This window comes from Falco biarmicus, chromosome W (assembly GCF_023638135.1).
Source record: "Falco biarmicus isolate bFalBia1 chromosome W, bFalBia1.pri, whole genome shotgun sequence".
Taxonomy (NCBI): domain Eukaryota; kingdom Metazoa; phylum Chordata; class Aves; order Falconiformes; family Falconidae; genus Falco; species Falco biarmicus.
In genome coordinates this window covers 2,624,257-2,640,202 of record NC_079310.1, presented here as the reverse complement: position 1 = coordinate 2,640,202, position 15,946 = coordinate 2,624,257, and the positions used below count along the sequence as shown (strand labels likewise).

At 42.2% G+C, this 15,946-nt stretch overlaps 1 protein-coding gene across 1 annotated transcript; it reads right to left on the bottom strand.

Moving 5' to 3' along the window:
- Positions 1 to 972: 972 nt before the first annotated feature.
- Positions 973 to 14,721, bottom strand: LOC130142103 (uncharacterized). The gene is given in 4 exon segments (XM_056323553.1): positions 973 to 1,179; positions 10,782 to 13,300; positions 13,303 to 13,521; positions 14,313 to 14,721. Coding segments are annotated over 4 exon segments (3,354 nt in total).
- Between the last annotated feature and the right edge of the window lie 1,225 nt (positions 14,722 to 15,946).

Genomic DNA, 15,946 nt, shown 5'->3' with positions numbered 1-15,946 from the left:
AATGTTATAGAATAAGGGGTAGATACTGTGCTGGTTTTGGCTGGGATAGAGGTAATTTTCTTCATAGTAGCTAGTATGGGGCTATGTTTTGGATTTGTGCTGAAAACAGCGTTGATAATGCAGAGATGTTTCTGTTACTGCTGAGCAGTGCTTACAGAGTCAAGGCCTTTTCTGCTCCTCATACAGCCCCACTAGCAAGTAGGCTGGAGGGGCACAAGAAGTTGAGAGGGGATACAGCTGGGACAGCTGATCCCAACTGGTCAAAGGGATATTCCATACCATATGACATCATGCTCAACATACAAAGCTGGGGGGAAGAAGAAGGAAGGGAAGGATGTTCAGAGTGATGGTGTTTTATCTTCCCAAGTAACCATTGCACATGATGGAGCCCTATTTTCCTGGGGATGGTTGAACACCTGCCTGCCAATGGGAAGTGGTGAATGAATTCCTTATTTTGCTTTGCTTGCATGCGCAGCTTTTGATTTCCCTATTAAACTGTCTTTATCTCAACCCATGAGTTTTCTCACTTTTACCCTTCTGATTCTCTCCCCCATCCTGATGCAGGGGGAGTGAGCAAGTGAGTGGCTGTGTGGTGCTTAGTTGCCAGCTGGGGTTAAACCACGACACCTAGGAATCTGCTTTCAAGGGTACTGAGGTCCATAAATGCTGGTCACTTTTTAAGAACCATCCCTTAAGAGTGCAGGAGCAGGCAACTCCAACTTGTCGGAAGTCAAGCAAGTGGGGCAGAAAACTGGTTGGGATGAACAGGGATTTAGGTGGAAAATGTATGGACTTTTGGAAGCAAGGTCAGGCTACACAGGACTACAGAGATGCTGTTTGACACTGTAGGGAGAAAATTCATACAGCCAAAGCTCACTTGGAGTTGAAGCTGGCCAATACTGTGATGGAAAACAAAAAAGGCTTTTAAAATATGTTAACAGTAAAAGGAGGACTAAAGAAGGCATCGGTCCATTACTTGATGAGGTTGGCCACATAATCAGTAGGAATGATGATAAAGAAGAGACATTTAATGCCTTTTTTGCCTCTGTCTTCAACACCGATGATGGGCTCTGGGACCTCAAACCTCTGGGTTTGAGGACCGTGACTCAGGTAGGGATAAGCTCTCAGTTGACTTTCAACTTGTACAGGATTTGCTGTTGCAACTGAATGTACATAATCCTATGGGGCCCAATAAGATTCATCCCAGGGGACTGAAAATGTTGGTTGATGTTATTGCAAGACCTCTCTCATTTATTTATCAGTGGTCTTGGGAATCTGGAGAGGTCTCAGTTGACTAGAAGCTTGCGACGAGCGAGGGAAAGCAAGCAGCCGACTCAATGTGAGTGATAAAGCAAGCTTCGATTTATTACGGCGCGATTATGTCTTATATACAGTTCCAGTTAATTATGCCTACTAGTCATCTGCTGATTGGCTAAGCTCTAAAGGGTTACATTTTCATACGTCCTCCTACTTGCGGTTTCTGCGGATAGCTAGCTACATATATTTTTTTTTCCTCTCTTGTCTACGCGAATTCCTCAAAGTTATTTACAACATTAGGCACAAGGTCAGCATGACCTTATCTCTCTTCCCTTTTTAGCAAGCCTGGTAATTTTCTATTTTTAGCAAGCCTGGTAATTTCCCACTGCGGCCTAGCTTGGTTCACTCCAGACTTATGTCAAAAGCTGTATCACACAGTCCTTCTATGGAACCGTGGCCGTTCTCTTTCATCCATTCTGCAACAGAAGCTAGCAAATGTTATTCCCATTTTCAGGAAGGGCAAGAGAGAAGACCCTGGTAATTATAGGCCTGTCAGTCTCACTTTGGTGCCTAGCAGAATTATGGAGATTATTTTGGGAGTTACTGAAAAACACTTGAAAGACAATGCAGTCATTGGTCAAAGCCAGGGGTCCTCAAACTTTTTAAACAGGGGGCCAGCACGTGGATGAAGTGGTAGGCAGTCATCTGCGGCTGCTTGGTTTCCCCCCCCAACCCCCGGTGGGGGGGGGGGGTGGGGTTCTGTAAATACTGGGGGCCAGATTGAGGACCCTGGGGGGCTGTATCCAGCCCACGGGCTGTAGTTTGAGGACCCCTGGTCAAAGCCAACATGAGTTCATGAAGGGAAAATCATGCATTACTAACTTAATATCCTTTTATGACAAGATTACGCACCTAATGGATGAAGGGAAGGCAGTGGATGTGGCGCTTTTGGATTTTAGCAAAGCTTTGTTACTGTCTTTCACAGTATCCTTCTGGACAAAATATCCAGCATACAGCTAGACATGTACATAAGATGATGAGTGAACAATTGGCTGAAGAGTCAGGCTCAAAGAATTCTAGTAAATGGGGTTACATCAAGCTGGTGGCCAGCGAGAAGTGGTGCTCCTCAGGGCTCAATTTTAGGGCCAGTTCTCCTCAGTGTTTTTATCACCTGGATACAGGAGTTGAGTGCATACTATGTAAGTTTGCCAATGATACTAAATTAGGAGGAGTTGTGGATTCCCTCGAGGGTAGAGAGGCCTTACAGAGAAATCTTGATAAATTAGAGCACTGGACAATCACCAATTTACAAGGACAAATGCCACATTCTGCACTGTACTAGATTTGTCTTGGATAAAGTTAAATTTCTTCATAGTCGCTTGTATGGTGCTGTGTTTTGGATTTGTTCTGAAAATAGTGATGATAACACAACGATGTTCAAGTTATTGCTAAATAGAGCTTACTCAGCATCAAGGCTATTTCTGCTTCTCACACTGCCATGCCAACGAGTAGGCTGGGAGTGCACAAGAAGTTAGGAGGGGACACAGCTGGGACAGTTGACCCCATCAGACCAAAAGGATATTCCATACCATATGACATTGTGCTCAGCAATAAAAGCTGGGGGAAAGAAGGAGGAAGGGGGGGGACGTTCAGAGTTATGGCTTTTTGTCTTCCCAAGTAGCCATCTTGTGTGATGAAGCCCTGCTTTGAAGTAGTGAATTAATTCTTTATTTTGCTTTGCTTGCACATGCAGCTTTTCCTTTACCTATTAAACTGTCTTTATCTCAACCCACAAGTTTTCTCACTTTTGCCCTTCCAATTCTCTCCCCCATTCCATTCAGTGGGGAGTGAGGAAGCAGCTGTGTGGGGCTTAGCTGGCCACTGGGGTTAAACCACAACATGCACCTGGAATGGTGTAATCTTGGATGTACATATAGACTGGGGGACAAGAGGCTGGAGTGCAGGTCTGCAGAAAGGGATCTGGAGGTTTTGGTGAGCTCAGTATGAGTCAACAATGTGCCCCGGTGGCCAAAATGGTCAACCGTATCCTGGAGCACATTAGGCACAGTATAGCTAACTGGTCGAAAGAAGTGATTGTGCCACTATACTCAGCACTGGTTAGGCCTCACCTCAAGTACTGTGTGTAATTTTGAGGTCCACAATATAGGGAGGTTATAAAGATATTAGAATGTGTTCAAAGGAGGACAACAAAATGATGAACGGACTAGAGGGCGTGACTTATGAGGAGCAGCTGAGGATACTTAGTTTGTTCAGCTTAGAGGAGATGGGTGAACTCTACAGCTTCCTCATGAGGGGGAGCAGAGAGAGGTGCTGATCTCCTCTCTGGTGTCTGGTGATAGGACACAAGGGAATGGCTTAAAGCTGCGTCAGGGGAAATTCAGATTGGATATTAGGAAAAAGTTCTTCACTGAGATGGTGGTCAAGCACTGGAACAATCTCCCCAGGAAAGTGGTCAGTGTTCAGGAGGTGTTTGGACAACACTCTTAGATATATGGTGTAACTTTTAGTTTGCCCTGTGTGGAGTCAGGAGTTGGGCTCGATGGTCCTCATGGGTCCCTTCCAACTCAGGATAGTCTATGATTCTATGAAAATATGCCTAAAATGAGAAAAAAAGCAATTCAGAATAACTTTCAGTTGATATATTAAAGCCGATGCATTCAAACCTATATATTATTTGAACCATTAACACTATTATGTTTTGACCATAAATATTAAATTTAAGTGAAAGACACACGAATACTCAAATGAGAATCAGAAATGTACCTTTTATTATTTAAAAAACCCCAACACAGCTAACAAATGGAGGAACTGCCAGTAAGTTACATGAATTGACATTTGAAATATAAGGAAAATACTTTTCCACGGTCTTTTTTTCATTCTTTTTTATATGTCAACAGGGTTAGTTAATAAGTACTGTAACTGCTGAAAAGCTGATCAACTCATAAATGTTCATAAATTATCAATGGCGGCTGCACCTAGGAAGCTTTGGTTTCTTGAAATGAAAGATTATTTTCTGTCCTCAAGAACATTTTTTTAAGTGCAAAAAGAATAGATGTATATTGCCATGTGCTTTGTCCATGACAGTACAAAAATGTTTGAAATTCCAATAGTTAAGTAGCAACTTCTCAGACAAAGAAAATTTCCTTTAAATTATAAAACATGTAGCAGTGTATTGGCAAGATAAATATTTTAAAAATAATCAATACATTATTGATGTCAATTTTAAATAGTTTAGTTCCGGAATATTTCCAGAATATACTGAACCCAGAAAATCACTGTACTGATGCATCATTGCTATCCTGGAATTTCTTTTTGTGAAATCCTTTTGTAGCTCTTCTGTCTTTGTTGCTCTTTGAAAGGATTACTGCTTTGTATTGCTGTATCTATGTAGAGAAAGTTCATTTTTTGCTTCTTGGAATAATTTGTTGTATAGGTGAATCTCACTGTAAATCTTTGCAAGCTGCAGTATTTCTTAAAACAAAACCTAACCTCTAACTGTTGTTACAGGACTGTGATGGTGCTCAAAAGTACTGAGCACTTCATAGTTAAAGGGATTGTTTCTTGGGCATGCAGTAATTGAAGTGAATCATATATATTAAATGCTGGCAAAACAGATTGCAAACAATGTCAAGTAAACCCATGAAAGCTGGTGAGTATTTGGAATCCTCTTTGTCTTTGTATGGCCTCTAAATGTCCTTTGTTTGGGCAGCAACACTCCAACACTCTCTGAGGTCTCTGCTCCCTAAAGCAATTTGAAACTCTAGAAATTCTGTACTTGTAATCATGTCTCTTGTACCTGAGGCAGGCTAAAGCTGACTCCCTCTATAAATCACATTGGTTCTCCTACACTTGGTGATTACTGTTCTATTTTTTTCCTTGACAAACACTACTTTGATAAATTTAAGTTGGCAGGCATGCTTGAGGAAGAATCTTTGTATTTAACACTCTAATACATGATTTTTTCCCCCTTCAAAATCAAGAGCTGACCATTCCCAATCTCATCTCTCACTGTATCAAATCACTTTTGGGAATATACTGTAGTTGTAACTGTTTATTTGAACTCAACGTTAGGTTCCAATCACAGCCAAATATCTAAAGGGAAACTTTTTTCAAAAGTTTCAAACAATACCATTGAAGTTGTAAGTGATTAGTAGTGCTGTGGTGTGCATGAGACCACATCTGGACTTCTTGTGTCTAGCTTTGGGTGCCCTAGTATGAGAAAGACATTGACAGACTGGAGAGAGCTCAGAGGACATCCAGATGATGATGGGGCTGTAGCACATGGGGTGTGAGGAGAGGCAGAGGGAAATGCATTTCTTTATTCTACAGAGAAGGCTAAGGGGGGCACTAATGGCTCTCTTTGCTACCTAATGAGACAACTTTGGTTAAATGCTTCAGTCCTTGGTTTTCTGTCATGCAATGAAATGTCAAAGATAGAAAAGCTACTAAATTTTAGTCATTTTCTATTGTCGTGGTTTAACCCCAGCTAGTAGCTAGAGCACCACACATGGTTTACATGCCTGGTGCAGTTGACATGCTTGAGGGATGGGATGCCATCCTGAGGGACCTGGACAAGCTCGAGAAGAGGGCCCACGTGAACCTCATGATGTTCAACAAGGCCAAGTGCAAGGTCATGCACCTGGGTCAGGGCAATCCCCAGTATCATTGCAGGCTGGAGGATGAAGGACTTGGGGATATGGGTAGATGAAAAACTGGACATGAGCTGGCAACGTGCACTTGCAGCCCAGAAAGCCAATTGTATCCTGGGCTGCATATAAAAGAACTGTGGCCAGCAGTTTGAAGGAGGTGATCCTTCCCCTCCACTCCACTCTGGTGAGACCCCACATGGAGTACTGCATCCAGCTCTGGGGTCCCCAGCAAAGGAAAGACATGGATTTGTTAGAGCAGGTCCAGAGGAGGGCCACGAAAATGATCAGAGGGCTGGAACACCTCTCCTATGAAGACAGGCTGAGAGAGTTGGTGTGTTCAACCTGGAGAAGAGAAGGCTCCAGGGAGACCTTATTGTGGACCTTCAATACTTAAAGGGGACTTAACAAATGAATTGTTAATGGTTAATTCAAGTTACAAGCATTTTTGAATGCCCAGCTAAGCGCTTCCTTAAGCACCTGCAAATTCTTTGTTTAAAGAGGAAAGTACCAACACAAGATGAATGAGCTGACTGGAAGTCTACCACAAGAAGCACTAACTAGGGGAAAAGTAATTCTGACAGGGGGAGATTGCAACCATGGACTCATTGACCAAGGACTCAAGAAACCCCCCAACAGAAAAAAGAAGTTGAGACTGAGCATGCAAACTAATTAACATGAGAAGCAAGAGAATTACTTGAGAAATAGGAAACTGAGTATTAGGTAATGAAAGTATTATGTAACTTGTAACCAACAAAGGCTGATGTCTTTGCTTGCTGAACTGTATAAATAGTGTAAAGTTTTGACAATTGGTGAGCTAGGCTTTTGTGAGTTAGCTAGGGTTTTGTGGGTTTGTTAATCAGTGGTGGCCAAAGTATAAGCTGGATGACAGCAAGAAATGGCTGGAAAATGGGACTTTGAATTATAATACTATATTGCAGTTAATGCTTTTCTGTAGAAGAGTGGGTAAATGGGATGAAGTACCATATGTTGATTTGTTCTTTGCATTGCGTAATAATTATGAAATGAGAAAGAAATGTAAAATGTTAGACAATGAGCTGAATGGTATCTATGCATTGACTGAAAGAGGACTGAAGAAGACTCAGAGGTGCTGTTCAGCTTGTGATACTGGGAAGGGGTGTATTAAGGGAAATGAGGAGCTGGAGTGACCTGCGGAATTAGACTCTATAACTCGAAAGTTATAAAGTAGGTATGTTTATTGCGCGCAGATGCACGGGGGATCGCTCCTCCACAAGCGTGCATACCCGAAGTGACGAACCATCTCACATTTATACAATGAACAAATGAATATTCAATTAACGCCTATACATATTCGTTACCTAAACCCCGCTTCGTATGTTAATTAGCTTATCAGTCCGTTTCCTGGAATGTGGTGGTCTTGCAGGTTTGTAGGTGATTCATGTTCTTGTGACCATCCAATCTTCTTCAGGTGATTCATGTCCTTGTGACCACCCAATCTTCTCCAGCAAGGAGACTTAGCACTCCCTCCCTCTAGATAGCATTTGAATGTCTCTCATCTTTTCTCATTCTCTTTTAAATAGCCCCTTTGTTAGAGGAGGAGGGGCAGGCATCTCCCCGTCTCCCCTTTGTTAGAGGAAGAGGGACAGGCGTCTCCTCAAAACTGTAGTTGTCACCGCACCCATGACTAGTCACCATACCCACATTCCTTAAGCAGACACATACAATCACAATCGATGTCCATTGTCCCCATTTCACACTATTTCTCCATATCAATCCCCCCTTTTCTATTAAATTAAGTAAATTCTTTTACTTAAGCAGTCTTCCCGAATGATATAAAGCATCATACATAAGTGTTACCCTTTTAAACATTCTCCAAACCCACAAATATAACATAACGGTTAGTATTAAGGAAATTCCTAAACTGATCAATAAGATCACAATGGGGTGTACCATAGTGTTAAGAATTCCTGTTGCAGAAGGTGACCAGCCAAAGAGAGTATCCCACCAATTATGGTTTCCATCCTGTTCTACCTTTTTTAAAACTTTCTTGATCCCCTCTACATCATGATGGACCATAAGAAGAGTTTCATGTCCCTTTTCTTTGGTTTCTTCCAGTATACGTTGTAAATCTGCATGTTTTAATAGTTCTTTTATACTGCTTATATTTAGTCCTATGTGGGTAGGAATTATTATCTGTGATAGGGTAAAGTTGGATTTTAAGAATTGATGAGACACTACTGGGGCTGAGTAACTAAAATCGCATCCTGTGATAGTAGTAAAATTACAAATACAATAATTTGAATACTGTGCAGTCTCCTTTACCTCCCCATCTATGGTTATTGTGTTACACTTAGTTCTCAAACACGCACATCCCTTCCCTGCATATATAATTACTGTTTTCAAGTTTGCATTTGGTCGGGCCTCGAAATGACATATTTTCTGATCTGTATCTAAACAAGTATCCTGAGCCATGATAGTATTGCTTTCACAGAGGAAGCCCTGCTGTTCTCGCATAATACAAGATTCTAAATCTACTGTTTGCCACTTGTCACCTATCTTTCTGGCCCATGTTCTATGTTCAAAAGGGTATAGGAGCACCCCATTATGGTTAATTCCAAGGGCTACAATGGGGTGTATGGTAATTATTACTGCATTATGTATGGTTAACACAAAAGCTGTGATGGTGTGTGTGTTGGGGTCGTAGGTAAAGTTCACCATATTCCACCATGACTGGAGTTTTCTTTCTACCTCCGTAGCATTGTCCCAAACCATCTTTCGAATTTCTGTAGGAAATATGCCTTCCTCTCCTTCTCTTATTATGGATGCAGCTATTGATTGCATCCACATTTGGGCTTGGATACAACTTAGAGCCAGGGCGACGTCATCCTGTAAACCACTTAATGCCTTAGTGATGAGTTGATGATCTTCCATGTTTATTTGTTCCCACCCAGGGAGTACCTTCGATATCAACCATTGGTGCGCCCCTAATGCCAATAATGAAGATTTTAGTGGTTGTTGTAGTTTTGATAGATCGGCCGTGGTGGTGGCTAGTTTATTCATTATCACCTCTGAGTCTATGGAATTTAATACTCCGAGTCCTGTTCCCAACATTCCAGTTACATCTCTCACTATTCTGTTTCGATAAATATTTCCCCTTTTTCTTAACCAAGTTGTCCATCCCTCATAAGAGGTTCGTAAGAAGGGGGAACAGGATGGCTTAACATCAGAAACATTGACTTGTATTTTTAACTCTATTCTTTTAAGAGACCATTCTGGGTTAAACAACATTTGTTGCTGACCTGTATTTCTGATTACATATGGTCCTATTGTATAAATTTTTGGATCTGGTTTAGTTAATTCAAGATCAAGCGTTAATGGGATTGTTGTAACTGTGGTGGTGGTAGGAACAGTGGTTAGCATGATTGTTATTTTGATCTTATAAGTCAGAGCTGTTCTTGGGGATTCCTTTCCTAGGCATATTATAAAGATGGGCTCCGTTAAGGTAAAATTGTGCCAACATTCCCGTGAATTAAAGCACATGGTTGTATTTAGAAGGGTAAATTCCTTATCTACCTTTCTGACATTAATCAGGGTGTCTCCCGAAATCTTGGTGTTATCCTTTTCATTATATGTTTGACACCCTACTTTTATCCTAACTCCTAATTTTCCCCATAATCGGTCGACTTTGTGTACATCCTCCCGATCCCATTGATTCCTTTGGTACACCTCATTTTCAGAAAAAACCACCATAGCTAGTTTCGTCTTTGAGTCCACCTTTCCCATTATTCCAGTGTGTTTTTTCTGGGCATGATTCCAAGGCCAGTTATCAGGCTTTTGGTTGTAGGCAAGAGAGAGGGTACAAAAAACCACAAATGGTTTAAACCCACTATTGATCATTTTAAGAATCTAAACGTTCCTCATATATACATATAAAATCTGTTTTGATCAAAAATATCTTTGTTTGAGTTGGGGCTTACTGATAACAAGTTGGGCAAGACTGGCCACTGGCTCAGTCCCAGACTCTTTTGTTCTATATTGTTTGTTGTGGTGCCCTTCCCATATGGTGGATCCGCAACCGCTCAGGTTCACTTACTTGCCACCCACATTGTTCCCATTTGTCCGAGTAAATTTGAGTTTCAGTTCTTTTTTATCTGGGGTTACTTTTCACGAAGTTGCAGGGGCTTTCTTAATCCGGGTATGGTGAATCCAAGAATTCTGTCCCTCAACCTTGATTGCAGTGTAGGTGGTGAGTAGGACTTGAAAAGGTCCGGTCCACTGTGGTTCCAGGGTTTTATCTGCAAAACACTTAACGTATACATAGTCTCCTGGTTGTATATCGTGAACAGGTCCATCCAGACCCCTACTGCGTGTTCCCATCACATGCTTCTCAATTCTTATTAATTGTTTGTTTAGTGCCACCATATAGGAAGTCACTGTTTCTTCACCAATCTGTGAAGACATCCCCTTTTGTACCCCACAGGGTCGTCCATATAAAATTTCAAATGGGCTAAGCCCCTCTTTTGCTCTCGGTCTAGTTCGAATTCGTGTAAGAGCTAATGGCAAAGACTGGGGCCAAGTTAGATTTGTTTCTTGGCCTAACTTGACAATCTGTTGTTTGATTAGATGATTCATCTTTTCCACCTGGCCACTCGATTGTGGTCGGTATGGGGTATGTAATTGCCAATCTATTCCTAGATGGTGGCTGATCTGTTGTACTATTCTGGACACAAAATGTGGTCCTCTATCCGAGGACATTACTGCTGGGACTCCAAACCTAGGTATTATCTCTTGGAGTAGTATTTTGGTCACTTCCCGGGCTTTAGCAGTTCTGCACGGGAAGGCTTCTGGCCAACCTGAAAAGGTATCTGTTAGTACCAATAAATATCGATACCCCCCTTTTCTAGGAAGTTCCGAGAAATCGATCTGCCACTGTTGCCCAGGAACATTTCCTCTCCCAATTTTTCCCAACTTTGGCCCCTTGGTAATCTTAGGATTAGTCTGGAGACAAAGATCACATTGTTGGGTTACTTGTCTAATAGTAGTATACAAATTTCGTGCTATTATGTTTTTAGTGAGATCCTTATATAGAGCTTCTGCCCCCCAGTGCCTTTTTCTATGTTCTTCCCTGACTACTGACCATACCATGTAGGAAGGAATCACTATTCTCCCATGTGAGATTATAGCCCACCCTTCCTCATTATATGATCCCTTTAGGTCAGAAATCAGTTTGCGATCTTCTTTAGTATAGTCTGGTTTACCTTCTAGAGATATTTGTCCATCAGGTATTAGCGCACCCTCTACCTTGATTGCTTTTCTGGCTGCCGGTTTTGCTTCCCTGTCCGCCAGTTCATTTCCTCTTTCCAATTCTGTGCTCACTTTCTGGTGTGCCTTAATGTGCATAATTGCCACCCTTTCAGGAAGCTGGACCGCATTTAGGAGTTTCAAAATTTCTTCCGCATGTTTGATGATTTTTCCTTGGGAGTTTAACAGTCCCCTTTCTTTCCATATTGCTCCATGAGCATGTACCACTCCAAAGGCATATTTAGAATCAGTCCAAATATTTATAGGTTTTCCCCGAGCTCTCTCCAGAGCTCGAGTAAGGGCTATGATTTCAGCCTTCTGTGCCGAAGTGTCAGCCGGTAGCGGCCCCGATTCTATCACTTCTTCAGAGGTTGTAACAGCATATCCGGAATGTCGCTTTCCATTCAGCATATAGCTGCTCCCATCCGTAAACCAATGTTCAGCTCCATTAATAGGAACATCCTTGAGATCTGTCCGACTAGAATAAGTGGCTTCGATTGTTTCTAGACAGTCATGATCGACTGATTCTCCGATATTCCCATTAAGAAATGAGGCCGGATTGACGATGTTTGTAGTCACGATCTCAACATCATCTTGTTCCACCATTATGGCCTGGTATTTTAGGAATCTCTGTGGGGAGAGCCAATGCCCCCCTTTTGTTTCAAGGACTGCAGACACTGTGTGGGATACTAAGACAGTCATTTTCTGGCCCAGGGTAAACTTCCGGGCCTCTTGGATGTTTAGGATAACAGCTGCTACTGCTCTCAGGCAACCAGGCCATCCTTTTGCAGTGGCATCCAGCTGTTTAGAGAAGTATGCCACTGCCCGTCTGTATGGTCCCAAATCTTGTGCCAGTATTCCTAATGCCATTCCCTGTTTCTCATGGGAAAATAGGAAAAATGGCTTACTCACATCAGGAAGTCCTAGTGCTGGTGCCGACATCAAGGCTTTCTTCAGTTCATGGAAAGCTCTGTCTGATTCAGCATCCCACTGAAGATCCTTCTGATTAGCTGCTATCAGGGAATATAATGGTTTAACAAGCAAGCCATAATTACATATCCAAAGCCGGCACCATCCTGTCATTCCCAGAAATGTCTGCAGTTCCTTTACAGTTCGTGGTCGGGGGGCTTGGCATATGGCTTCTTTTCGGGCCTTCCCCAGGACCCGTTGTCCGGCACTGATCTCGTACCCTAGGTATGTGACCTGTTGTAACACCACCTGTGCCTTCTTCTTAGAAACTCAATATCCTTGTAGTCCCAGAAAGTTCAGCAAACTCACAGTCCAAATAATACAAGATTCTTCGGTTCTGGTTGCAATAAGAAGATCGTCTACATATTGTAACACTTTCCCTTCTTCTGACGGTGGTTCCCATAACTCCAAATCCTTTGCTAATTGGTTTCCAAAAATTGTGGGGCTATTTTTAAACCCCTGTGGCAACACCGTGCATGTGAGCTGGGTCTTTCGACCGCTTCTGGGATTTTCCCATTCAAAAGCAAAAATTCTTTGGCTGGCTTCGTGGAGAGGGAGGCAAAAGAAGGCATCTTTTAAGTCTAAAACTGTGAACCAAGCTAGGTCAGGTGTCAGGGTGGTTAGTAGGTTATAGGGGTTAGCTACTACAGGATACAGATCCTCTGTTATTTTGTTAATGGCCCTTAAATCTTGAACTATCCTATAAGACCCATCAGGTTTTTTAACTGGGAGGATAGGTGTGTTAAATTCTGACTCACATTCTTTTAGTAGTTTTAGTTCTATGAATCGCTCTATGTTTGGACGAATTCCTTCCCTATCTTCCCTTTTCAGTGGGTATTGTTTAATTCTTACCGCACTCTGCCCTTCCTTCAGTTTTACTATTACAGGTGATGCATTCTTGGCACGTCCCGGTATGTCAATTGCCCATACTCCGGGATATACCTGATCAATAATTCTGGTATCAATTTCCCTTTTTATAGGAGTATTGGCCAGAGATAGGCTCATAACCTGTATGTATTGATGATTATTTACCTCCAGAGTAACTTCCCCTTTTTTAAATTTGATTGTTGCCTCCAATTGTTCTAATAAGTCCCTACCAAGAAGGGCCTTTGGGGAATTTGGCTCAATAGGAATTTATGGATCCCCATCTGTTTTCCCAACTTATATTTTAAAGGTTTACAAAAATAAGCCTTTTCAGTTTGGCCAGTTGCACCTTTTACTGAAACATAATCATTTCCCAAAGGCATTAAAGCCTGGTTCAAAACCGAATAGGTGGCTCCTGTGTCTATTAAAAATTCCACCTCCTCCTGTTCTTCTCCTAATTTTAATTTTATTAATGGGTCGGCTAGTCAATTTTCTTCTTCCATGTGAGCTATTGTTTTCCCTTGATTATTGCGCCATTTAGTGTTTTCTTGATGTCTGCGTTCAGGGCATTCGTTTTTCCAGTGTCCTGTCCTTTTGCATATTGCACACTGATTCCTACCCAGGGGTGTCAGCCCACGCCTTGATTTAACTTTAGATTTTTGATTCTCATTTTCTCTTACTACTGCTAATATTTTCTTTTGGTCCTGCTTGTAACCTTCTTCTCGATTACTAAATATTCTCCATGCTTCCTCTACTAATTTTTCCAAGTCTTTTCAGGAGGTCTCAATTTTTGCAACTTGCGCCTAATATCCCCTTGTGATTGTCCTAAAAAGAGGGATATTAGTTGCTGTGCGCCTACCTCCGAATTTGGGTCCAGAGACGTGTGCCGGCGCATTGCATCTCTTATTCTGTCTAAGAATTCTGAAGGTGTTTCAGAAGGACCCTGTCTGACCTCATATAACGCTGCCCAATTTATTGTTCTAGGAATTGCTTTCTCCATTCCTCTGAATATCCATTCCTGGTATGCCTGTAATCTTCCCATTTCAGCGGCTCAGTTTGGGTCCCATTCCGGGTCCAACAAAGGAAACCATTCTCTATAATTATCTCCCTTTATATTATAATGTTCCTTTGCGAGATCCCCCGCTGTTTTTATGACTAATTGTTTTTCAGTTTCAGTCAAACAATCTAATAATAATTGTATATCACTCCAGTCAGGATTGTGCTGTTTTATTAGAAATTTAAAATTCTGTGCCGTCTTTATCGGATCATTACGGTATTCTCGGGCAGCCTCTTTCCATTCTCTCAGATCAGCACCCGTGAACGGAACGTTTATTTTCATTGTTCCTCCGTCCGGATTTATGGCTTCTCGGAGGGGTGCCTGTAAAATAGACTTCTGTCTGGTGCGTGAAGACACCAGACTATTTGGAGCCGTAATGGCAGTTTTTGTGTTTCCTTGTGTGGCACCGGGTGTTTGGCTTTCTTTATAAATAACTTGTGGAATTTCTTCCTCTTGTTCGCCTGGGGGTGGACTGGGAGCCCTGGCCGAACCTTGTCTCTCCACTCTATAAGGTGGATTAAATAAATCATTTAATTCGGGCTCTTGTTCTCCGTTTAATTTGATACACCTTTGTCCAATACTACATGCTGAGTAACATCTTTTCAGCTTTCCTTTACGCTCCATCCTGTCCTCTCTTTCTAGTGCTAGTACCATAGGATCCCAAGGGGGTACTAATCCACAGTCCTTTTGCCACTCAGGTTTGTCCCGGAGGACGAAGAACATGTCTGCATATGATACTTCATCCCATTTTCCCTCTCTCCTCAGAAACAACATTAATTGCAGGAGAGTGTTATAATCTAACGTTCCTCCCTCCTGAGGCCATTTCGCATCACTCTCCAATTTATACAAAGGCCACCACTGATTACAATATTTAACCAATTTCCTTCTATTTTCGGTACCACCATGTCCTACAATATCACTCCAATGTTTTAATATACAACCCAAAGGCGATTTTTCACAGGGCTTACTCCTTCCATTTCCCATTTTGCAATTTTAATTACTTTGGTTTTCTCCGGCCGCCTTAGCCACCCAAGGTCGGAAACGTGGATAGAGCTCCTTACTCGTTTTGCACTCAAACGCCTGTCTCAAGCACTCTTGCACTCACACTTAGTCAAAATAATTAAGCTATACACGGAAAATCAAAATGCGTATCTCAATCACACCATTCACACTCTCCGGGCAGCCCGCAGTCACACAAGCAGTATGTTATACGGTACCGTGCACTTATGTACAAACTTTTAGGAACACTGACAGTTCACAAAGTATGCATTTCAATGAACAATTGCCAAAAACCAAACAATAAACAAAAACCAATTTTTCCTGGTCTTAAGCAGAGTGTTAAGTTTTCCGCTATTTGCCACGAATTACCAGAATGTTAATATTTTTCAACATACATTTCATAACTCCGAGTTTTGAACATATAACAAGACAACACATAGAACAAACAAGACACAGAGCGCTATTTCAGTTGTTACATTCCAGGAATTCCCCAATTCTTAAGACAACCTAAAGGAAGTTTTTAGCTTCCTCTTTTTCCTACGCAAAAGTTTCCCTTTTACTTTTGCTGTGAGGTCCCTCTGGTTCCTGTGAGATTCTGCCTTATTCCGTCCCACCCACCGCTTTCCGTCACGAGGCCTCCGGGCTTTTAGGAATGGCAGTAACCTCGGGTTTGCTCGATCTGCCCTCAAGATCGCTAGCGGCTACCCCTTGGTCAGCAAACCCCCTCCCAAGGTACCTTTCCTCCTGGGGACTACGCTGCGCGCCAGACGTCTCCGTGCGTCTCACCAGCCGCCCCGTTACTAAACATACCGTGTTATCCGTGGATCCAGGGGTTTCTCTTCTGCTCCTG